At 49.8% G+C, this 24962-nt stretch overlaps 1 protein-coding gene across 5 annotated transcripts in view; it reads right to left on the reverse strand.

The window, feature by feature from the left end:
* Positions 1-2716: 2716 nt before the first annotated feature.
* The window catches only part of SLC27A1 (solute carrier family 27 (fatty acid transporter), member 1), a 31678-nt gene continuing 9432 nt past the window's right edge, over positions 2717-24962 (reverse strand). For 3 of the 5 annotated variants that reach the window (XM_004688629.2, XM_012729059.1, XM_012729060.1), the window contains exons 3-13: positions 20875-21269; positions 20578-20739; positions 20412-20481; positions 19589-19680; positions 19407-19516; positions 14866-15075; positions 13410-13536; positions 13187-13324; positions 12955-13119; positions 12441-12587; positions 2717-6233 (exon numbers count right to left, since the gene is read on the reverse strand). In XM_004688629.2, the coding sequence (XP_004688686.1) occupies positions 6076-6233; positions 12441-12587; positions 12955-13119; positions 13187-13324; positions 13410-13536; positions 14866-15075; positions 19407-19516; positions 19589-19680; positions 20412-20481; positions 20578-20739; positions 20875-21269 (1774 nt within the window). In that variant the 3' untranslated portion in view covers positions 2717-6075. The remainder of the gene's footprint in view (positions 6234-12440; positions 12588-12954; positions 13120-13186; positions 13325-13409; positions 13537-14865; positions 15076-19406; positions 19517-19588; positions 19681-20411; positions 20482-20577; positions 20740-20874; positions 21270-24962) is intronic. The other 2 variants (XM_012729061.1, XM_012729062.1) reach the window with 2 other exon arrangements.

A 24962-nucleotide genomic window follows, 5' to 3' on the forward strand; every position in this document is an offset into this window, starting at 1 on the left:
AACGCGTTTAGGCGGACTTTGAAGTTCCTGAACATTCTGACGTTTATCTTGTTACTGTCTGTGGCTTCTTTCTTGAAAATACAAGCTGCATTTAGAGCAAAATAATCAAAAGCCCCCTAAATAAAAAAAAAACACCTGAGTTTTGCCCTGCACAGAGTGGGGGACTGAAAACATACTTCTTTAAAAGGCTTTTGCAAATGCTCACAGAGGACCTCGGTGTCGCTGAGGACTCAGAGAGGCATCTATCCTGGCAGTTGCCTGGAGGAGTTTGCAGGCTGGAGCAAGTGGTCCCTGGTAGACAAGAAAACAGGAATAGCATCTGCAGAAAGGGCTGCAAGGTGGAAGTCTTGATGGGCCTAGGCTGTTAAGTAGTCTCTCCTAAGTGCATGGAGACTTGTATTGGCAAGGCATCCTTAAAATCAATAACAAATTAAGAAAAGCTTTATATGCGATAGTATCAAAAAGAATGAAATAGGGATAAATTTAACAAAAGTGTAATCTTTGTGCATTGAAAATTACAAATGTGTTGAAAAAAGACATAACCAATAGACATCCGTATTCATGAATTGGAAGATTTCATATTTAATACTGAAATATTTAATTTGAAGATGATGGATGGGGCATAAATCAAAAGATGTAGCAGTAGAGGCCCTCGCCGGTGGCACAGTGTGTTAAAGCGCAACACTATGAAGCTTTCCTCAGCACTGTAGCAGGAGTTTGATCCCCCACCAGAGAAGTCACCCACATGCACAGCAGACCTCTCCTGTCTCTCCCGCTGTTCCTCTCAGCAGTGTATTTCAGTAGAACTGCCTGTGCTCCTCCTGTCTCTGGTGATACCTCACCCCCTCTGGCCTGTACCCCAGTTACTGTATGCCTAAATAAATAAATTTTTTAAAAAGATGTAGATAGTATCTAAAAGGTGGAAAGGCAAGGAAATTAAGATGGTAATTGTTCCCAAACTGGTCCATAGATTCAATACTATACCCAACAAAATTCCACCTGCCTTTTTTGTATAAGTTGCCATACTGATCCTAAAATTTAAATATAATTGCAGGGAGTCTAGAATATTCAAAATATTCTTGGGAGGGGAGGGAATTGGAGAACTCTCTGATTTCAGATTTGCTACAAAGCTACAGTAATGAAGACAGGGTATTAGCATGTGCACAATAATTAGTATTAGCATTTGTGCATGCATATGCACAAATAAACCCCTATACTACATTACCTTCAGGGTCCCCAAACCAACCAATGGGAAGAGTAGTCTTCAACAAATAGTGCTAGGACCAGGCCCTCCCTGGTGGCACAGTGGGTTAAAGCAGAGCACTACAAAGTTAGCCACAGCTGTTTCATCACGAATTCAGTCCTCAGCCAGGGAGATGACTCACATGGCATGGCTGACCTCTCCCGTCTCACCCACTGCTCTCCTCAGCAGTGTATTTTAGTCAATCCACCTGTTCCATTCCCCACTCTGTCTCTGGTGCATCCTCTCACGACCCCTGCACATCTGGTCTGTATCCCAGTTCTGTATGCATAAATAAATAAATACCTTTAAAAACATAGTGCTGGGACCATTAAAGAGTCACATGCAAAAGAATGAAGCTGGACTGTGGTAGATAGAATAGTCTACACTATAGTCTTCAGAACCTGTGAAAATGTTTGGTTACTTAGTGAGGGGAATTAAGGTCACAGATGGAATTAGCTGGTCAGCTGTCCTTAAAATAGATGAACTAGATGGGCCCAGTATAATGACAAGGGTTCCAAGAAGTAATAGCTTGAGCGATTCAACCTGCTGTTCCTGGTTTTGAAGATGGTGGATGGGGCATATCAAAAGATGTAGGTAGTATCTAAAAGACAGGAAAGGCAAGGCAATGCATTCTCAGACCTCCAGAAGCAGTGTATTTCCTGACAACGCCTGGATTTCAACCAAATAAGATGCTTCTGACTTCTAATCTTAGGGACTGTAAAATAATAAGTTGGTGTGATTTTAAGCCACTAAGTTTGATAATTTATACAGCAACACTGGAAAGTTAATGCAAATTATCACCTCAATCATATACAAAGATTAAAGTGGACTAGACCTAAATGTAAGGTTTAAAACTACCAGGGAGGTGCAAGGGGTTAGTGAAGCACTATAAAACTATCCTCAGCTACTGTAGCATGAGCTTCATGCCTGGCCAGGGAGTGACCCACGTGGCGCAGCAGACCTCTCCTATCTCAACCCGCTGCTCTCCTCAGCAGTGTGTTTCAGTCAATCTACTGATTCTGCTCCCCACTCTATCTCTGGTGAATCCTCTCACTCCCCCCACACCTCTGGCCTGAACCCGTTCTTGTATGAACCAATAAATTTTAAAAAACCAAAAGTATAAGACACATAAATCTATGATCTTGGCTTAGACAGTAAGGCCAAAATCATAAGCAATGAAAGACAAATCAATAAACTGGACCTCAACAAACTAAAACTTCTGCATTTCAAAGACTACCACCAAGTGAAAAGACTGAGAAAGGACAGAGAAAATCTCAAATCATATGTAAGAGTACAGTATACAGACTACATTCAGAGCCCTCATAACTCATTAAGAAGAGAAACTAATTTTAAAACGGGCAGGGATTCTGAATAGATACTACTCCAGGGAAGATACACAAATGGGTGGTAAGCAGATGAAAAGGTGTCCTGCTGACTAGCCATCCAAAAAAATAAAAATAAAAATCCACCAACTATAATGACAAGTTTCTTTTTAATACAGGTAAGTGCCAGTGAGGATGTGGGGAATTGGAATTTCAACATGTACTGCTAGGGGCAGGAATATAAAGTGACCATTGCTTGGAAAACAGTCTGCCAGTTCCCCAAGGAACTGTGCTAAGTTATGTTATCAGCACACAACCTATTTCCATAGCCAAGAGAATTAAAAATATGTATACACAAAAACTTGTGTACAAATAACAAGCATTTGGCCATAAAAAGAACTGAACTGTAACCTCCAAGATTCGTAACATCAAGCTGAAAGAAGCCAGACATAAAAGGCCACGTCATATACAATTCATTTATATGGAATGTTCAGAACACACAAATCTGTGGAAACAGAAAGTAGATTAGTGGTGGTCAGGGGTTGGAGATGCTGTGGGATTATTTGGGGGGTAATGAAATGTTCTGGAACTAGATAAGAGGGGATGGTTGTACTCTGAATATGCTAAAAACTGGTGAGTCATACAATTTTAGAAGGGCAGATTTCACAAGTGAATGACATCTCAACTAGCACATAGTAGGAGTGGCCCGGGCACAGGGGGGCGACATTGGTCAGGCACCAGAGGCGGCAGGAGCAAAGGCACAGCAGCCAGCCAGCTGGAAACTGGTGAGGAGGCTGCAGGACGACAGGGCTGACCAGAGAGCCTGGAACCTCCCCGGTGGTGGACACCCCTGATCAAACAGGGTAGGGTGAGGAAGAGGCCCAGTTCGAAGCTGCCCCTCTCCAGAAGGCTCTCACCTCTACCCTATTCCTCAGGAAACTGCTGCTCCTTCTTTGTCCCTGACTCTCATAAGGTATTCCCGACATGCTGGGCTGGGGCAAGTTTCTCCCCCAGATCAAAAATGCAAAAAATTCCCTTCTCTCCACTCCTAAGACCCTCCATAAAGGAGAAGTTCGGGACTGTGCTTTCAGATGCCACCTTAATTCCTGACTCATGAAGGTCCTAGGGGGCAAGTCACAGGCTCTCATTTGGTATAAAAAAAAAAAATAGAGCTATGAAGAAATAAAAAGACATGGGGGGACCCTCGGTACTTCTTGCTAAGTGAAGTGAGATTCCAAGTACATGACCCTGGAAAAGGCAAAACTAGAGATGGTCAAAAGATTAGTGATGACCAGGGGTTCTGAGAAGAGATCCAGGGTGGCGCCCAGGGAATTTTAGGCAGTGAAACTGATGTTGTATTTGCCAAAACCCCCTACACAACAGAGTGAACTCTCATGTCAGTGGAGGACTGAACGTATTGATCAACTCAGCGATGGTAACATATGGCAATCTAATATGCTATCAATCAGGAGCTGAGGTGCCTGGGAGAGGATTGATGGGAACTCCATGTACAGTCCCTTCATGTTTTTATGAAGCTAAAACAGCTCTAATAATTTTTAAAGGAACATGGAGGCCAGTCATTAAGAATCATCTGGACCTGGGGGGAATTTAAGTAGTAACGACTAGGGTCACAGGCTTTGGGACAAAAAAGTTCACTGCTGGGCTTTCTCACCAAGTACTCCCACACTATCTTCACCCCCTCCCTGTGCCTCAGTTTCCCTATCAGTACAGCAGGGAAGGTGATGATGCCCCCAGGTGGCACAGTGCCTCCCCCACTCACACGCCCTCCTTACAATGTGGTCCAAGGACAAGCCCAGCATGGATGGCTCACCCACCCTTGAGCCAGCCAAGGCCTGTCTGTGCCTGCACCCCAGGGTCAGGGGTCATCCCCGCCCAGCAAACGCTCTGCTTCCCTGAAGTACAAACATCCAGCAGTGGCAGGTGTGGGGGGGCAGCAGGGGATAGTCGAGCATAGAATGCAGAGCTTGATGTTCCGCATTTGAGTCCCAGCTCAGCCAGCCTCTGTCACAGGCCCAGGGCTGTCACCCAAAGCGGTGGCCCCATCTGGTGCTTCCTCACACACGGGCACTCTTCTAGGGCAGCCCGAAGTGCCAGGGAACACCTTCAGCTCTGGGACACCCTGAGCACCTGCCACAACCCACAGCAGACTGGATGGCGCTTCCAAGACCGCAGGTGGCAGGCAGGTGGTGAGAACACTGATGTGCTTGTCCCAGTCCCCAAGATCCCCCTGGGCGACAGGCAGCACACCAACAAAAGGCAGAGCATGTCGTGTGTCAAGTGAGAGTCCTGCCGAACCCCAGGAAGATTTCCATGCCACAAGAGGGGAGAGTGAATGGCTGCGCTCCCATAGGGCCCTGGACGCTCAGCAGGTTTATTTCTTAAACTCAACTAGGAGAGGAGACAAAACCTCCGTGCTTGGAAAGGCCTATGTGGCCATTTACGACCTGTCCCCCCCCTTAAGGGGCTGCACTGTCTGGCTGGATGGGATGGACAGCCCCAGCATTTTGAGTGTGGGATGAGCCACCAGGCATCGACAGGGACAACCAAAGCATCCAGCAGAGCTGTCTAAGAGGCCGCCACCACCAGCACAGGCTGGGTTGTTACTAGGCGGCCAGTAGTGATCAACGGGCTGCAGGCCCTGAGCCTAGAGGCGACCCCAGGTTCTATCACCAGGCCAGAGACTCCCACCACTTCTCACTGCCATCCTCACGGTCCCACCAGCAGCCATGCTGAGTGGGGATACCAAGAGGCCTCTTCCAAGGACAGTGTCATCTGAGCGGCAGGCTGAGTGGCACAAGCAGTGTGCAGGGCCTTGCCAGTGGAGCTCTCAGGAGACATTTGGCATGGATGACATCCAGTGGTCACAGTCAATTCCGGAAGCTTCTGGGACATCAGGAAGGGCAAGTGGGACAGGGAAGACCCACTAGGGACAAGGTCATCGGCCCGGCTGAGGGGATTTCCAGCCAACCTAGACATGGCTTGCTGATTCCTGGTCCTGACCTGGGTGGACCTGGCAGACCACCCCGGGCTTTTGATTCAGCAGCGAGGGCAGAGGGCCTGCCCGGAGCTCACATACAGGGCTCCAACATCCTAGGCAGGGGCTCCTGAAGGCACAGCTGAAAGGAGAGGAGCCCCCATTCTACCTAGATCTCCTGGGTCATCCCCAGGGGAGCTGAAACTGGCACTTGCCAAGCTCCCAGGAAATGCCTACTCCATTCTGGCAGGAGATGGGGAAGGAAGAGGAGGGGAGAGGACAGGTGGGAGCAGCAGGGAGTAACCGGGGAGAAAGATGCACACACAGACCTAGGGCAGGAAGTCAGGCAGGGCAGGGCACCTCAGGAGTGGGGGTGCGGGGACAGGGCCATGGTTGAAGCAGAGGGGAGGCTCCTCTGGATTGTTTCTCCACCCCAGGATGGGGCAGGGCTGGCAGGCTCCCTAGCCACCTCTCAACGGGCCCAACTGAGAGGCTCTGGACACAGGGGAGGCGTGTCAGAGGGCAAAGGCGCCTGAGCAGATGCGGGTGTAGACGCCCTGGTCCAGCGGCAGGTAGTGGCCCTGCTTCAGGTCCAGGAAAAAGAGCCGGTCCGAGGTCTGGCGTGGGTCAAAGCCTTCGTGCTGTAATCGAGTTTTCTGGATCTTGAAGGTACCTGGGGGAGACAAAGGGGAAGAACACAGGACTTAACAAGGGGATCACCAAATCACCATTCTCTCCCACACATTCTGCCTGTCCATTTCCCCTTTGACCTTCAGGCCCTGGGTTCATGCCCCCTCCAGGAAGGCCTCCCTAACTGCATCACAGCCTGAAACCATGTACTCTCTTGCCTACTCACATGTGCATCCCTCACAAGACCAAGGCAAGGCTGGTCATCACACGGTAGGTCAGGGGTCAACAACCTGTGCCTGAGGGCCAAATTTGGCCTGTCATGTTTTCATAAACAGTTTTACTGGCAAGAAGCCCATTCATTTGCACTATCTGCAGCTGCTTCTGCACTACACGGCAGGGCTGAGTGAGATGTGACACACTGTATGGTCCTTTACAAAAGAGCTGACAGTGAATGATTAAGGAAAGGTGAAGGATACCACCCACAGTTAGTCAGTGGAAAAAAGCAAGGGGCAGCTTTTGTCTTTTAAGACTTCCCACCTGTGTCTATGCAGCTGTCTTTTTTCTCTTTTTCTTAACAGACTTGTGACTGGTAAAATGCAAACATATGCTGAATTCTTTCTCAGAGGAACCTGAGAAGCCCATTATCTGAGCCTCATCATCTGAACCCCAACACCTGGACCCAACATGGGGTAACAATGGGCACAACTAAGCCTCTTCTATTTCTGTCCTTTCTCATTCTTGTCTCCAGAGGGATCTGCAGTTCGTTCATTAACTGCTTGATTGCCTCCCACGAACTGCAGAATCCTGGCCACAGCTGCTCTGTGGTGGATTCCAAAGCATGAGGCTGGCGCCGTCCAGTTGTCCTGCCTCTCCCATCCGGTAATCCAGGGAAGTGCAGCCGCTTCAGCTGCCTTCCGCCTTCTCAGGGGTGTGGGTTTCTGGGTGTCCGTGACTGGAGGCCTTCCTCAACTAATGGGCTTTGATCAAGGCTACTCTTTGGTGGGTCCTGAAGTGTGTGTGAGTGGGGGCTGGGGGACACCTGTCAGATGCCCTTGGCTGGAAGGGTGACTGCCTGCTGCCTCCATGTTCTCCCTCACTTTCGCCATGGCTCTCTTAGTCTCTGGATTCTGCTGAGACCTGCCGCTCACAAATTGACTGACCCTGGCCATGGCTACTCCACAGTGAGTTACACAGGGTGGTGATGCAATCTCTTGGATCCCCATGGCCTGGAAGGGTGAACACCTGGCTTCTGTCTCTGTGTAATCTTGTTTCTCTTGCAGCAGGAGCCACCATTCCCAAGCTCCCCATCTTTGCGAAAAGTGTAGGTTCCTGAGCTCTCTTCTCTATTCAAACCAAGTCTCTCCTGCCGCCTAGAGTAGTGCGCGCGGACAACCAGTTAGGAGCTGTTAGAGCAGCTGCCACTTGCTAGAGACTCCTGTGACAGATGAAATGGTTTGCACCCTGGTTACTTGTAGTCCCGCAGGTGGAAGACAAAGGGTGCAGCCGCGAGGAACTGTGTCTTAGGCACTCCACAAGCCCCCACCCACACTTTCCAATTTTGAGATTTTCGCAAGTGACCTGGCTTTTACAACGCTTCCCTCTGGTGGACGCCAACCTTTCTGGCTTCTCTGGTAGCCCTCATTCCTTGTTGTCCTCCACCATTAGGAATGGCCTCCAACAGGTGAGGCATTCTTTTGTCTTTGTTGGATCTGGCCCGCAGTGGGCAGACTTTCAGCGCAGCGACTACATGCCCTCCCCCATGTCTTCCTAGTGCCGCCTGCCTTCCTTCATCATGGAGACCTGATTTTCTCTCCTTGGTTGATAACTGGGATCTAGTCTTTAATACAAGACTGGAATTGAGATGCTTATTCTAAGTCTATCTAAACTAAAATTCTAGAAGGACAGCAGTAGCCCCTGTCAGAAACCCTAGACCCTGAAGAGGCACAATTGATTCCTACTCTTGCATTCACAGCATCTCCGTAATAGCTCATATTAAATCTGATCAGAGTGCTTAGATTGCAGGGAAGACAGCAGTCAGCATTTCCCCCTTTAATCCCTTTAGCCTTCCTTAAACTATATGGATGCCTGATCTCGAGCACTGCAACCTGGGACCCTGAATATGCTTTCAAACACCAAACTTTACCAACTTTCCAGCCTTGGGCCCTACCTGGTGGCACATGGGAAAAAAACACAGCACTATGAAGCTCTCTGCAGCTACTGCAGCACAATCCCTGGCCAGGGGGGTGGCCCACATGGCATAGCAGACCTCTCCTGTCTCTCCCATTGCTCCCCTCAGTAGTGTACCTCAGTCAGTCCACCTGTTCTGCTCCCCACGCTGTCTCTGGTGAGTCCTTTCACCCATCCCACCTCTGGGCCTGTACCCCAGTCCTTGTATGCATCAATAAACAAATTTTTAAAAAAAAAGAAAAAAGAACTTTCCAGCCTTGTAAGAGGAGGAGGCCCCAGTGAACTAGACAATGTTTTGTTCACCCACTGAGAACTTAGAGCTTTAAAATTTCAAATCCTCCTTCCATCTAGAGATAGATTTCAAGACTCTCCTTTCCTCCCAAAGTGGAGAAAATGGCTAAAGCAGGTAGCAAGTTGAGACATGGGGATGCCCTGGCCAAGGGATTATGGATGAGGGGTGGAAGGAGGGGAGACATCTTTGCTATCTCACTATCTGTCCATGATAGATTCCACTTCTCCAGGCACTCATCCATGATGAGGTCAACTCAGTTCCCACTGACTCCCCTCTGGGCTGTCTTCTTTTCTTTTTTTTTATTGAAGAACTATGGTATAGGCCACAAGTGAGGAAGGTGAGAGGATTCACCAGAGATGGGGTGAGGACATAAGAGGTAGATATACTTACATACACTAAGGGGAGCAGTGGGTGGAACAGAAGAGGTCAGGCTGCACCATATATGGGTCAGGTCCCTGACCGGGGATCGAACTCATGCTCTAGTGGCTGCAGATGGCTTCAAAGTGCTGAAACTTAACCCCTAGGCCACCAGGGAGGCCCTGGGTTGTCTCTTAAAGAATTGGAAAGAATTAGACCTTATTGATTGAAGATTACTATAACTCTATCAGGCTCCTTGAACCCCAACTTTGCTAAGCTGGTATATCAAATCTTAATATAAAACCTAAAACAAGTTATTTGAGAAAATAGGTAATTTAAGGTGTGGCTCTGATGACTCAAATCTCTTTTAGGAATTTAAGGGGGAAAGTTCGAGTCTTAGGAAATGAATACAAATTTTCTGTGCACATCAAAAACCAGAAAGTCTTCCTTAAAAGCGCAAACTCAAGGAAGGTCTTATCTAAAGGAACAAAGAACTCTTCAGAAATTGAATCAACAAGAGTTCTCAGTGCCATCACAAATCTTGGTAAAAACAACTTATTAGTACACACGGGCAAAATTTAAATGAAAAATTAAGAGATCTCTGTGTATATGTCTTTTGCCTGTAGAGGGTTATTATACATTAAAATTAATTATGAATGGCACACATATAAATTCCAAGATTATTTAAAAAACACAAAATCTTGACATTTGTTGAGCCTTGTCCAAATAATCTACTCTTAAAAACCTCTATTTGGCCCTCCCTGGTGGCGCAATGTGTTAGGACGCAGCACTGCAAGCAACCCGCAGCTGCTTAGTTCGATCCCTGGCCTGGAGGTGACCTACATGGCGCGGCAGACCTCTCCTGTCTTGCCCACTGCTCCCCTCAGCAATGTACTTCATTGATCTGCCTGTTCTGCTCCCCACTCTGTCTCTGGTGAATCCTCTCACTGCCCCTGCACCACTGGCCTGTACCCCAGTTCTATATGCATAAATAAATAACTTTTTTTTAAAAAATAGAAGAAGCCTCTATTTGCCACTCTGATTAGTAAGTACGATTTTGTAAAACTGTATAAGTTTGTAGCAAAACTGACATCAAAATTCTAAAATGGTTAAGACTTGTCAAGAAAGAAATAGTTACATCTTTTTGGCATACATGTAAACTGATTCAGATTGATCTAAATGTTCAGGCACCTAAATGTTACATGAGATTCCTTAAGATGCATTCTGGTAAAATATTATCAGTCAACTCAGATACATGTCCCAAAATTGAGCAAACATCCTTATCTACTGCTTTCTATTCAGATTTTAAGGGTTTTGCTTAAGTCTTCTGTTACTTACAAAGATTACTTACTAAACCAGAAAAATTAATTCACAGCACAAGGAACTGACAGTACTCTGGGAATCACCGGTTCATCTTGAAACTGCTCCTAAAAACGGCTAACAGGAGATCCAAGACTTATCACATGGCACACACTACCCTGAGAAGGACTAATGTTCTTAATAGTTTTCCCTAATACTCTGCTTCTTATTTCTAGAAAGCTTCTCAATGAACTGTGCTATATGATCCGTAGAAATTTGCATCTGTTTATGAGCAAACTGAACATTTGTTTTCTCACCCCAAAATAAAAAAACTTCGAAGTATTGGTACTTCATGACAATGTGTGTGTCTTCATGAATCCAGTAAGTATTTAAACTTTAAATCTATTTTCCTCTAGAGCAAAGTGGCAGACTTTAACTGGAAAACCAGAGTGCTTTCAGGAATATCTTACCTCCAGGATTCTAGGTCTGCAAGTAAAATAAAGAATGTGGCTCCCTCGGGAGACCCCAATACATCTGAGGACTTCAGGAGAGGAACTTACACAAAAAATACAGGTACTTACAGGCAACGCCAGGTAATGAGACCATGGCATGATTGCCTGCCCCTGAGAGACAATCTGTTAAGGGCTCAATTTGAGATCCTTATGGAGATTCCAATAAAGCTAATCTTAAAACTATCCAGTTATATTTTGCTCTTTGCTGTGCATGTGCAAAAGAGCCTGCCAAATTTACTAAAACTAGACTTGCAAACTTCATTGTAATCAATTGCACTGCAGTGAAGGTGAAGAGAAATTATGCTTCTATAACTTTTGGTATCAGTTTCTGGTCCTAGCAGTCTGAAAATAGGACTGGACCCTAACATTTTTAATACCAAACTGTAACTCCCAGAAAGGAGAGGTTCAGGTTCCCTGACTCAACGAAGGAAGGGTGGAGCTGAGCAAGCCAGAGGAAGAAGACTGAAGAAGACTTGGGAGAAGAGCTGGAGGCGGCACATGGGGGTACAGACACGTGAAGAAGCAGCACGCGTGCTTCTTTGCCTTGGGACTTGCACCATGGACTTGGGGAATATGGAAGATACTTGGTAGAGACGTGGTGAGAGACCCGCGCGTGGGCAGACTGATGATGGCGGCCTCTGCTTGACTCACAATTTGACTTCGTCCCCTCTCCCCTCAAACTCGCCAGACCTCTTCTGCCCCTTTTCCTATGGTCCCTACAGAAGGTGCCTTAGACTTGTGGCAAACTTTTGGGCCTCATGGCCTACTTTGAGCCAACCCTGCCTGGCTGGGCATTTACCCACGAGGGGACGAGTAACTGGGTGCTTCATTTGGAAACTATATTCTTTATCTCTTCCCTCTGTTGCATGCTAATTCTATTAAAGTTCTTTTCTCCTGGAGGTCTTACACACTAAGAGTATGTTTTGTCTTTATGGGGCAGGTAGCAGAACCCACACAAAGCATGCAGGTGCGGGGGTCCTAAGCTTTCCCACTAACATAACAGTTTTGCACAAATCTGATTCTAACAGGCTACAGCATCTGACAGGCATCCCTTTGTGTATTCCCTGGTGATCATGTGCTTTTGAAAACTTGAAAGTGTAGTCATCCCGAAGCCTGCCCTTCACATCACCCACTCTGCCCTAAAGTTGGAAGGAGTAAAATCTTGCATTCATCATAATCAGAGGCAGTTAAATTCCAATTTCTTGAAGAGGAACAGCTGAAACACCTCACCTCTTGGACTGCCTACACCACTTTTAGAACCAGCACAAAGGACCAATTATCTGTTAGTTCAGGGACTAGCATTAGGGAGGCCATATTCCAGGCCCCTCAGAGGCTTACTCTAAGCACTACCCCAGTTTGAAGCAACTGTACAATGCGTGCCACCCTTTCAGGCCCCCCCTCCACCCCTGCCGCCCCAGATTTTGGACCGGACATGGTCAGGGGGTGTTTGATGGAAGTTAACAATAGGGACGATGAATGAATCTTGATCTTAATCTGAAGCTGCTGTGGAAGTTTACAGGAGGTCAGAAAAGATTCCAGCCAGCAATGGGGGCAGAGGATTATCAATCATAGACTACAACCCCACCTGACCGGGGGGCCTCACCTGTGGTGTCCACTTGTGGCAGGAGGCGAAGGAAGATAGGTCGGGCATAGGGCGCCAGCACCTTCTGCAGCTCCTGGTACAGCACATTGGGGCTCAGCTGGCCGTGGGGATCTGCGATGGCTGCCATGCCTGCTTTGCCCTCTACTCCTAGAGACAGAGGTTGCACTGAAGACAGCCACCTCTGCACCACCCAAGGCCCCAACACACCTTTAAGAAGTGGCCCCTGGCCTCGGGTCTCCAGTCCCACCTGGGATAAGTCACTACAACAGTGAACTACAGTTCCCGCTATGTCCCTGCCACATGTGTCTTGTTCAGGATTCCATTTTCTGGATGAGAAAACTGAGGCTCAACATCATGCCTGAGGATGACGCCAGACCCCGTTTCCCACACAGACTACCACACGCAGCCGTGTCCACGCTGTACACCGCCCAAGGGCACCTGAACCTCCAAGCTCCCCCTGGCTTGGCTCCCCAGGGGCCACTGAACACTTGGACTACCCCCACGACCCACTTGCCTGGGACAGCCACACCATACACAGCCACGTCTGTCTGGCCCAGCAGGCGACTGAGCACGCCCTCCACCTCAGTGGTGGAGACATTCTCCCCCCGCCAGCGGAAGGTGTCCCCACTGCGGTCCCGGAAGTACATGTAGCCCAGCTCATCCATCACTAGCACATCACCTGGCAGAGGGGAGGAGAGATGAGATGGAGGCCAGCCCTCCCACAACCTCCCCCAGGGTCTGCACACCTGAGAGGTAGGCGCTGTCTCCCTTGCAGAAGACACTGTGGGCGATCTTTTTGCTGGTGGCGCTTTCACTGATGTAGCCATCAAAGCGTCGCAGTGGGTCCTGCTGGTTGATCTGGCCCACCAGGAGGCCTGGCTCCCCTGGGGAGGAGACCTTGTTCAGGCTGCATGTGGCAGACGGGGTGATGGCGAGGGCCCCCAGGGGCCTGAATGGGCTCCCACTCACCAGTCTGGCATGGAATGCAGAGGCCCTGGGCATCTCGAAGTAGCTCCATGGTATCCTCATTGACCTTCACCAACCGGATGGGGTACACATGGGGCAGGATGCGGCTGTTGAAGCCACAGGAGCCGACCTGGGTTGGGCCAACTGAATGGTCAAGGAGCCCTGAGGTGGCCCAGGGTCCTCTCGACACCTGCCCCTCCTGTCTGAAAACAGGACCCCCCCCCCACCACGTCATGCCACCCAGATTTGTTGCCTTAGGTGATCTGAAAAGGCGTTGGTACATGCAGCATTCTCCTAGTCATGGGAGAATTGCTAGCCACTGCCACTTTCTGCTCCACAGAACCCTGCCCCCTGCACGTCACCTTGCCAGCTCAGTCCTGAGGACAGAAATATCTGTGGGATGGTGGACACTGTTGGGTATGTCAGCAACCTGTGCTAACACAGCCACAGTGTCTCCTAGGGTGAGGCCTTCTCATACTCTGACAGAACAGAATCCCCTCCTCGGGGTGCTTGCTTCATTATTACCATGTGCCTCATCTGGAGCAGGAGGGGCTTGGTTAAGCAGAATCAGATAATACAGCAAGTTCTCACTTTAGCCTAGCAGATTCTTAAAATTTAGACTTAAGTTAATCTACCTACAATGAAGCCAAGTCCTCCAATAATGTGGTTTTCAACATGTGCTGGGATTGTTTTTCTCATTGATACAAAGTGACACTGAGGGCCCTCCCTGGTGGCGCTCTCCACAGCCACTGCAGCACCCAGTTCAATCCCCAGCCAGGGGGTGACCCACATGGCACAGCAGACCTCGCCTGTCTCACCCACTGCTCCCCTCAGCCATGTACTTCATCAATCTGCCTGTTCTACTCCCCACTGTCTCTCTGGTGAATCCTCTCACTGCCCCTGCACCTCTGGCCTATACCCCAGTTCTGTATGCATACATAAATAACTCTTTACAAAAAGAAAAAGTAAATAAAATTAAAACGAAGTGACACTGAGCACCTGCTATAACTGCTATAAAAGCAGTGTCTGCACACTGAGTAGAGGTTCTGGCTGAGCTCATGTTGAATGATCAGAACAACCACAATGAGCAGTCACCCCCTTTTACAATGCAAGCAGCTGAATTGAATGACTTGCCCAGGAGGAGAGAGGGACCGCAGCTCCCATTCCAGAGCTCTCTCTCCAGACATGGCACTGGGGCTCAGAAAGGCTGAGGGCTGAGGTACTTGCCGGAGGGCACACAGCCTCACCCTACTCTTCTACTCTTAACTGGAGAGCTAGGTAATGACAGGTCATGACTGACTACTCTCTCAGGGTGCAGGAGCTCCCCTGGCCCCAGTTAGGTGGGCCCTGTGAGCCCCCATTCCAGAACAGGCAATTTCATGGAGACACTTGGCCAGGGAAGCAGAGGGAGCAAGCACCTGTGAGCCCTGAGCCCGAACAGGCCCCTGCCAACACCCACCTTCCCGTCCATGTTAGCGATGCTGCAGTTGCACTCCGTGGCCCCATAGAACTCGCCGATCTGGGCCACTCTGAAGCGCTCGGTGAACTCCTCCCAGATGGCAGGCCGCAGCCCGTTGCCCACAGCCAGGCGCACGCGGTGCTGGCTCTCCGCTTCACGCACTGGCTGCTTTAGCAGGTAGCGGCAGATCTCCCCAATGTACTGGACCACCTGGTGAGGGGTGGGGCAGTGGGTGGCCACCAAGGGCCTAACCTCTGAGACACCCCCCATCTTGGATGCTGTGAAAACAGCCTCAGGAATCAAGGAAACAACCCAGGCCATTTACACCCATCTGCTGGCCCGGATCTACCAAGGGACCTGAGCAACCTCTGCTATCCAAGTGGGGGCATCGGCATCCCCCCAATCACGTCCTTCTTCTTAGGAATGCATGCAGGGAAAGGTGGCAGCTGCAGTTAACAAGACAGCCTTCAGGCCAGAGCCTCTGTGCTGTCCCCAGACACCCTGAGGTCCTTGTAGCCCACAGTTACTGGATCATGTGCGCCCTCTACAGGGCTCCTTGCCACCTGTACAAGTGCTGGGGTCATCTTGGGATCCCCCAGATGTCCTGGAGTCCTCATCTCCAGGTGGGCCTCTGATTGACTACCTTCCCTTTTACAGAAAGAGAAACTGAGGCTCACAGTAAGTGGCTCTATCAAGGCTGGCACACGTTAGAACTTTTTGAATCTGAGTCCCTGTTTGAATGAAGCAGTTACAAGCCCTGGTTAACACCAGGGCACGGGTGCAAAGTTCTCCCATGATGATTTCTGCCTGTGGTCAACTCCATCCTGTTGACCGTCACTGCCTCCTTCCCTCCATCTACCCAGCTCACTGACTGCCACAGAAGTCTCTCGCTCAGGCCTTTTACAAGTGCTGTGCTCTCTGCCTACAGCGCTCATCTGAGGAATCAATGGCCTTCATGTCTTGGTCAGAAGGCCCAATGACATCGCCACCAAGAGGCATTCTGACCTACCCAACATTGCCCACTATAGACCAGGAGGCCAATCCAGAACCTGACAGTGGCCAGTTTGTTCCCTGTGCCCTGCCCGCTTTATCCTATCTCCAGAACAGAACGTGTGGCACACACTGCCCAGCCAGCTCAGTTCACACCCAATCACTGATCAGTTCAAGGATGAGCCCTTGACCAGATAGGCCACAGTGAATCCGCCCTGAGACTTTGGATGAACTGGTAGGAGGGGAGGCCCTTTCACCACTAGAGTTCCTGGGACAGCGGTGGAGAAGCTGGAGAGGGTGAGAAGTCACCCGTTAAAGAGGAAACCAAGAGAGGAAGGGGCTCCTGGACCATGCTATGGCCTGAAACTGTCCCCATGTAGCCATCACAGTTCCTGAAGTTAGTCAACCCCTTATTTCAAGAAAGTTAGGGCTGGGGTTAAGATACAGTTCCTTGCACCACAATGTCCTGCCTAAATACAGAGTTGCCCTCCACATGTCATGCTCTGAGCAGCTCCCAACAATCCCCTCCAGAAATCAGTCCTGGGGGAGTGATTGGAAGAGATGAGGATGATACCCTCACGGCTCTGAGGCTATACTCATGCAGTGAGCACCAATGGCTACTCTTCACCTCTGGCTTGGACCCCCAGACTGACTTAGGGTGAGGGGTAGACACTGGTGTCCCAAGCCACGATGTCCAGTCTATGACTCCCCTGTGTTGGGGTGCCCTTGTACTCTAAGTGCACACACCTCGGTGGGTATGGAGACACAAAGGCAGAAGCGCTGAGTTGCTCGCTGCTCTGCTTCTATGCTGCTCAGAAAGCATGTTCTCGAGTATAGCCACTGCCTCCTGTGTGGTGGCCTCCACTACAAATAAAACAGCAACCACGCTGCTTCCCTGTCTGACAGATTCAAGATGGAATCTCTGAGCTCAAACGCATGCTCTTGTTTTCTCAGCACCCTTAGTAAAGTTGACCTTTGATGATTCTTTAGTCCCTCATGTTTACCACAAGCCTTCTCTTGAATGCAGAAAATTCACTTCCAGGGAACAGAAGGGACTTCCAAATGTCTGGTGACAGCAAACAGTGCCCAATGCAACATGTTCTATCTAGACAAAGAGAGGGTTCCCCCAGCAGGAAGACATGGCATTACCCATAGTTCTTGCCAAAAAGGTGAATTTAAAACTCATCAAATATTTACACCAGTAGTTCTCAACCAGGGGTGATTCTGTCCCCCTGGAACACTTAGCAATAACTGGATGCATTTTTTATTGTCACAACTAGGGTGTGGGGTGCTAATTACTGGCATTGGCAAATACCCCACAATGCACAGAACGGCCCCACCAGAGAGCAACCCAATCCCAGGTGCCAGAAATCCCAAATGCAGCTGAGAAACACAGTGCTGGATGCAGCTTTCAAGCTACAGGAAATAACCCCCAAACAGAGGAGCATGTTTAAGTGACCATTAGCGACACCCAGAATGGGAAAACACTACAGGACAAAGAGACCCACTCCTTTACTAGACTGCAAGAGGAAGGAGAGACACAATGATGGACGAATTCTTATGAGACACATTAACCAGTTAGCGTGTGGGTTTTATCTAAATACTGCTTTTGTTAAATTATAGGGGGGAAAAAAATCACCCACATTTTTAACATGGTGAGACACGAGATTGGGTCACTGCCTGGGTACCTGATGACACTGAGAAATCACCATCACTTTTTGGCTGTGGCAATAGTATTGAGATTATTATTGTGTGTTTTGCATGTCAAAATACAGGTAACAAAATTAACCACTCTAATCATTTTTAAGTGTACAGTTCAATAATACTAGCACATTCACTGTTGTGTGGCCATCCTTACCCATCCTCCATTTCCAGAACTTTCTCAGAGTTTTCCCAAATGAAAACTCTGTTCCCATAAAGCATCACTCCCTACATCCTGCCCAGCTCCTGACACCCACCATCCCACTTTCTGTTCCTATGAACCCGTAAATGGAATGTAAGTGTAAATGGAATCACACACTTGTCCTTGTATCTGGCTTATTTCATCAGCACAATGTCCTCAGAGTTCATTCATGTTGTGGCCTGTGTCAAGATGTCTTTCCTTTTTAAGGCTGAATACTATTCCATGGATAGACCATGGATAGACCATACTTTGCTTATCCGCTCACCATCAGAGCACATTTGGGTTGCATCCACCGTTTAGCTACTGTGAATAATGTCACTATGAAAAGAATGTGGGTGTACAAATACTTCTTTGTGGACCCTGCTTTCAAATCTTTCAGTTTAAAAATAGTCCTCACCAGACACTGATCCTATTGATGCGAAATGTCTAGAACTGGCACATACATAGACAGGAAGTAGATTGATGATTGTCAGGGACTGGGGAGGAGGATGGGGAGTGACTGTCAGTGGGAATGGGGTCTCTTCGGGGGGAGATGGAAATTTTGGAACTAGATAGAAGTGGTGTGGCTGGGCAACGTAAATGCCACTGCACTCACTATTCATGTTAAAATGACCACTCTTATGTTATTATGGATTTTACCTCAATTTAAAAAAAAATCTTATCTTCCCGTGATTTTCCTAAAATATCAGTGCAGGAAACATATTGCTATCTGGTATGGTTTCACAATGCTGTAAGAGGGATGTGGGAGGGGATAGAGGGAACAGGTCAGGGTACTGGCCACTGGAGCCAGTGACCAGTGTTCCTGAGCCTGTTTTTCTGTCCATTTTTATATGTATTTGCAACTTTCAATATTCAGTTTAAAGAAAGACAATTTTGCATTTCAAGATTCAGACTAACAATTTCCCCCAGGACCCACCTGCCCTCCCCACTCCCCAAGCAGAAGGTAAATCCTTCACTGCCCAGAGTGGTCCCCAGGAGGCCCAGCCCAGAGCCCCACCCCTGCTCAGTGGTGTATTCTGTGCAAACCGTTGAACATCTGTGGGCCTCCCTGTCCACTACGGGACCGCAGCTGCCAATCTGCCCCATATACATCCTCCTCCCTCCTCAGCCCTTCTTCCTCCTGGGGGAGGATGCTAGCAGCTGTGTCTCCACCCCCATCACAGTGCTGAAAGTCTGGCCTGGTTTCCTCTCACTGAGGAAGGGGAAGGAGAAGAAGGGACTTGTTTCGACCTTCACCCCTGCCTCAGATTCGTCCCACCTAGAAGCTCCTAGCTTTGTTTTAACCAGCCCAGGGTGATTTTCTACACCCACTAATCTCATTTTCCTACAGTTCCCAGCAGGGATAACCCCCAAGGACAAGAGGCAAGGAAAGGCAAGGCCTTAGGGAGATGCCAGATGCGTTTCAAGCCTCAGTTTCTCCACCTGCAAAATGGGCGTGATGTCTTTGCATACTCCTAAAAAGGTAGGAGGAGGCTCCCAGGAGCTTACATGCTGGGGCCAGACACAATGCACATGTTCCGGAAACAGTGGCTACCCTCCCGTGCCCATTCAGGCCTTGTTGAGGGGTGGGCAGGGAGGCCTGTGATCTAATGGAGGGGAATGTGGGGCAGGGGTTAGGGGTGGCAAATGGGAAGGGGTGGAGGCTGACCGTGCAGTTGTACTGGACGCAGTCATCCCAGAAGCGGCTGGCTGAGAACTTCTTGCGGAGGACTATAGTGAGCCCGTAGATGAGACACTGCCCCACACCCATGATGTTCCCTGCGGAGGGCTGGTTGGGTAAGGGCTTTCCAGTCCCCCTCCCACCAGCCCTCACCCGAGCCCCCACTGTACCTGCCGAGTGGTACAGGGGCAGGCAGTCATACAGCACATCTGCTGCTCGCATGCTGTAGGCGTGGTGGCCAAAGGCAGCAATGCGGTAGTACCTGTGGGGCAGGGATGCAGGGGCTGGCACCTCAATCCCTGAGCGTGCGGGAGTGCAGCAAGTGTCAGGGGGCTGCAGACACTGCAGAGAGCCAGGCAGAGCCAGCCCAGCTCGAGAGGGCGTGGGGGAAGAAACAAGCAGCACGTACAGATGTGTTCATGGTGGCAGGTGCCATGATGGGTGTAACCAGGGGGAGGGGCAGAGAGCAGCTGAAGGTGACAGTCAGGGAGGGGATCAGGGAGGGTCCTGTCTGGGAAGGTGACTCATGGGCTGAGGTCTAGACAAGAAGCTGTGGATACCAGCTAGGGAACGGCACCCAGGTAGCAGGCACAGCACGTGCGAAGGTCCTGTGGCCAGAAAAAGCCCAGTGGGTTTGAGGCAGTGTGAGGGGCCAAGGAAGGACAGGGGTAGGGAGGAAGAAAATGCTATCAGAGAAGTGAAAGGGACCATGCATGCCTATAAGGGCTTTATTCTGTGGGCCAATGGAACTGGACACCAGGGAGGTCTGATTCCTATGGCCACTGAGGGAAAAGATCTGTTAGGGACAGAGGTAAGGGCAACAGGAGCCCAAGAGGAATCACAGAGCAGAACTTAGCCCTCAGATGGACCATGTTTCACCAGCTTGTGATGCAGATGCCCACCAGGCTCCAGTAGGAACAGGGGTGTGCCAGGGGATGGTCAGGATGTAGACAATGCCTGGAATTACGAAGGCAAAGCCCATGGGCCCCTCACCTGCTGTGTACGATGATGGCAGCCTTGGGCAGCCCCGTGGTCCCTGAAGTGTAGATATAGAAGAGTCGATCTAAGGGAGATGAGGGTATTGGGGACCAGGGTCCAAGCCAGTAGAAAAAAAAGGGGATGGGTAGGCATTGGTAGGAGGGCTGCACCCTGGACTTACCGTCCATGCCCTTGCCTGGGGGTGGTACTGGAGGTGCTGTAGAAGCCTCTTTCAGCAGGGGATCCAGAAACTGGGTGTCTGGCAAAACACCCTCAGGCCCCAGGTCTCCGGAGCAGAACTTGAGCAGGCTCTTCCCCAGCTGTCCAGTTACCTCAGCCACTGCTACAGCCCAAACACAAGCCATGGTCAAGCCCAGATCCCTTTCCCAAGGCCTAGGGTGCTTGTCTCCCTGCCCCGGGCAGTCCCACGCGAGTCTTCCCCACCAGCCCGCCAAGATGAAACCACACCCGGCCTCACCAGCCGTCAGCTCCCCTCCGAAGACCAGAGCCTTGGCACCTGATGTGCCCAGACAGAAGGCCAGTGGCTCACGACGCAGGTTAACATTGAGCAGTGCAGCCTCCACTCCCGCCTTGGCCAGGCCTAGCCACAGCCCCACGAACTCAGGCCGGCCCTCCATGAAGATGGCCACCACGTCACCCGGGGAGAAGCCCAGCTGGAGGAAGAGGTTGGCCACGGCATTGGAGTAGGAATCCAGCTGCTTGAAGGTCCAGCACGCACCGCTGCCTGCATCCACCAGCGCCAGACGCTCAGGGTGTCGCTGTGCTACCGCCTGGAAGATCTGCGGGATGGTGTGGCGGGTGCGCTGGTGCTGCCTCAGCTCCAGGCGCACGCGAATCAGCACAGAGAGCCCACTGGGAGAGACGACAGAGGGCTGTGTCACTGTGCACCCCTCCCAGGTTCCCGCAGGCCTCCCCAAACCTTGGCGTCCCCTTCTGGAGAGGGGGCCGGGCACAGGTCCTACACCCTGAGGGGCAGAGGTTACATGAGAAGCTTCTGGTTGCGGGGACTAAGGACAGAGCCATTTTAGCAAGCCCAGAGAGGGGAATTCATAAGTGTCCCCAGGCCTTGCGTGTAAACCAAACACCCTAGATTCCCAGAGGTGCTGGTGCAGTATGATCCCTTCAATTTTGCAACAAAGAGAGTCCGCTCTCTTACTTGACAAACAGGAACACTGTGGCCCAGTGGGCTGCCACCTAATATAATACACCTCTTCGAAAGAGAGCCACGTCAGCCAGCCAGGAAGTGAGGCAACCTAGACCCTAAGCTGAACGGCCATACCTACTTGTCTATCCTCCTCTCATTTCTACCTACCTTTCCCTTCCTCCACCAATATATCCCCTGAAAATTTCTACACTGAAACTCCTTCTAATAGTTACCCGCTTACTGGTTCCCAGGGGGAACAAGCCTTTACCTGGTAGGAATGTTGTTACTGTTAACCAGAGTGGACAGGTAACGCCCAACATGAGAAGGTGTGGGGGGGGGGAACACGTGGGGTCCACAAAGGGGCCCTCCCATGGACACTGTCTTTCCTGGGAGCAGTGGCCTCTGTATTTCCCCCACTCTCCTTTTTGGACCTTGTATATTCAATTTCACTGTCATTGTTAAACTTGTTTCTTCTTGTTTAGAGATCATTAACTCAACTCCTCCTGCAAGAGGAACAACAGTGTCCAAGGCCTCCCACCCCTTGGCCTCTCACCTACACTCCTTTCAGACCAGTAGAAAGGATTATCACCAGCCAGCTCAGGTCTAGCATGAGAAAGACCTTATCCGAGGCCCCTGAGGGAGGGAGTGGAGAGTGCCTGGCCCCAGCCTGAAGTAGCTGCAGAAAAAAATGGGCCTCCCCACTGCAACTCCCTGAGATTCTGGGCCAGGTATGGTGGGGTAGGGGTGGTGCTGAAAGCTTAGAGTGGAAAACTTAGCATGGATTTTTTTTTTCTTGCAAAATCAAAAACAAGAGGTAGGGGCAGAAAATATTAGCAGCCTACAGAAAACAACCCAACCCAACCCAACCCCACAGCTATAAATTCCAGAGTAACTCCATCACAGAGCAATAGATAAGGACAGCCCTTGCTGCTCAAAATGCACATGCCTGTGATTATGCAGGCAACTCTTCCTCTTAATAAACATGCCCTGTGGCACTGAACAGACTGCCAAGTTTTTTCTCAAGGGTCCCAAGAACCCCCCCTACCAAACCCCAACATTAGAACTCCATCTGTCCTGGTTACTCTCCTAGGACATCTAGAGTACCCCATGCTGACCCGCCATTTCCAAAATAGACCCCATGTACACGTCCTACCCCAAGCAGGCCCTGGGGTTCAGCCTGAGCTGAGTGGCTGCTTCACCTCCCAGCCACTCAGTGGTACTGAGCACAGGTGGCTGAGTCCTCTAGCATGAGGCCCTCCCCTACCCCCACGGGCTAGGAGGCCTACTAGTCTAACAGGGTGGTCCCCGGGAAGGGGAAGTTTGGGTTCCCTGCCCCATCCAGGGGGGTGAAGCTGAGCAGAGAAGAGAAGGAATCTGAGGAGGAAGAAAACAGGATGGAGAGCCAGAAGGAGAGCAGAGGAACCACATGGAGCAAAGGGAGACATGTGAAGAAACCGTGTTTATTTCTTGGCCCTGGACTGGTTGAAAGCGATGTGGGTGAGATACCTGTAGGGAGGTAACTCTGGCAGTATTTATATTGATTTTGATTTTGCTCTTTTCCTCCCAGACTTGTCTGGCCATGTCTGACCCTTTTCTATGTGTCCCAGCCAGAAGGTGCTTTAGTCTTGTGACAGGCTTTCAGGCCTTGCTTTGGGCCAATCCCTTTTGGGTGGACTTTTGCCCATGAGGGGTGAGTAACTTCAGGTGTTTGATTTAGAAGTTATATTTTGTCTTCTGTACACTACAATAGGTTCTTATTCCCACACCTGCCCCAAAGATGCAAGGGGATAGGAGACCCCAGGCGAATGACCACATGGAGATGAGTGAAAATTGCTGCAAAGATGACATAGCAGAAAGAACCGAATCAGGGTGAATGAAACAAGCTAAGGCATGAAATGGTCAACTACTGCCCTCTCAGGTCTCACCTCCCCCCATTATGTGTGGCTATAAATTTTTCCTATGGCTGATGCCACTTGCTTCCTTATGAAGAATACCTCCTGAGGGGAGGACAAGAATAGGAAAATGGGAAAGGATGCTACAAGGTCAGAAACCAGTCTCCTACAGGAAGTGGAAGTGTAGGTAGAGGGATTGAAACAGCCATTAATCCAGCTATAAAAACTATTAGATGCCTTAGGGAAGGTGAGGAGCACAGACCTGAAGGTGAAGATATGGAGATTAAGATATGGACAAACCCTCCAGTCACAAAGATGAGCTCCTCCGCACCCACAAGGGGATGGGTAACTTCAGGTGTTTATATTCTTTGTCTTCTGTGTTGTATACCCACCGTATTAACTCTCATTTTCATTAAAGTCTTATATGTTTTGTCTTGATGTGGCAGATGGCAGAACCTATTTAGAGCAGGCAGGTTTGGGGGTTCAGTGGTGCCCCTCTCTCCCTGTCCTGTAACAACATGAGAAGTTTCCTAAGAAGGAACAAATGGGACCACCAGGACACTATCCACAGGGACAGGGAGCCCTCGCTGAGGCTGCAGTGCTGATATGGCCTTTCAAGGCTAAGGAGCAGCTGCTGCGCAAAGCATCCCGGGTGGAGAGCTCGGCCCAGTAAAGCCTAGAGAGCTCGGCCCAGTAAAGCCTAGAAGCAGCAAGGCAGCCACACGCTTAAAGAGAACAGGGTCAGCGGCCCGGTGCGGGGTGAGTGAAGCAGAGTGGGAGGAGGCAGCTCTGACAGAATTATTCACTAACAAGAGGACCAATTTGAGCACAGTATAATGTCTACCATTACTACCATTATTTATTGATGGCTTCTGATGAGCAGAAGAGGAAAAAGAACCAAAAGCCATGTGGTAAGGAAAGGATAGATAGATAAATAATGGCTCCTCCTTACAAGGGAAAACTGCAGCCTTCACAAAGGGGTTGGGGGGAAGCCTGCAGCTGATGAGGAAGTAGCCTCAGGCAAGAGGCAAGTCATGGGCCCCTTGGGGCCAACATGGCAACTGAGCACCTAGAAACTGAATAACTATTGCGCCCCTCCTCAACCCTCAAGACAGCCAATGAAGTGATGTCCATCAAAAGCATCAACTTCCAGGGACCAGGAAAATGTGGGTGGACACCAAATCATCCCACTTTGGAAGCTGGGAGCTGCAGCTGAGAGGCAGGGGCACTAGGAGGTAGGAGAAGCAGGAGCCTAGGCCACAGTGGGGGCTGGGTGGAAACCTAGTGAAGAAATAACCCCGCTATAAAATAAGGCTGGGGATGCAATGTCCAGAATGGTAAGAATAATACTGTACATATCTGAAAGTTGTTGAGTTTTCATTACAAGATAAAGAATTTGTGGATCCTCCCTGGTGGCGCAATGGAAGTTAAAGCTCAGCACTATGAAGCTATCAGCAGCCACTGTAAAACAAGTTCTATCCCCAGCCAGGCAGCTGACCACATGGTGAG

Source organism: Condylura cristata, unplaced genomic scaffold (genome assembly GCF_000260355.1).
Source record: "Condylura cristata isolate star-nosed mole 26May11 unplaced genomic scaffold, ConCri1.0 scaffold00024, whole genome shotgun sequence".
NCBI classification, from domain to species: domain Eukaryota; kingdom Metazoa; phylum Chordata; class Mammalia; order Eulipotyphla; family Talpidae; genus Condylura; species Condylura cristata.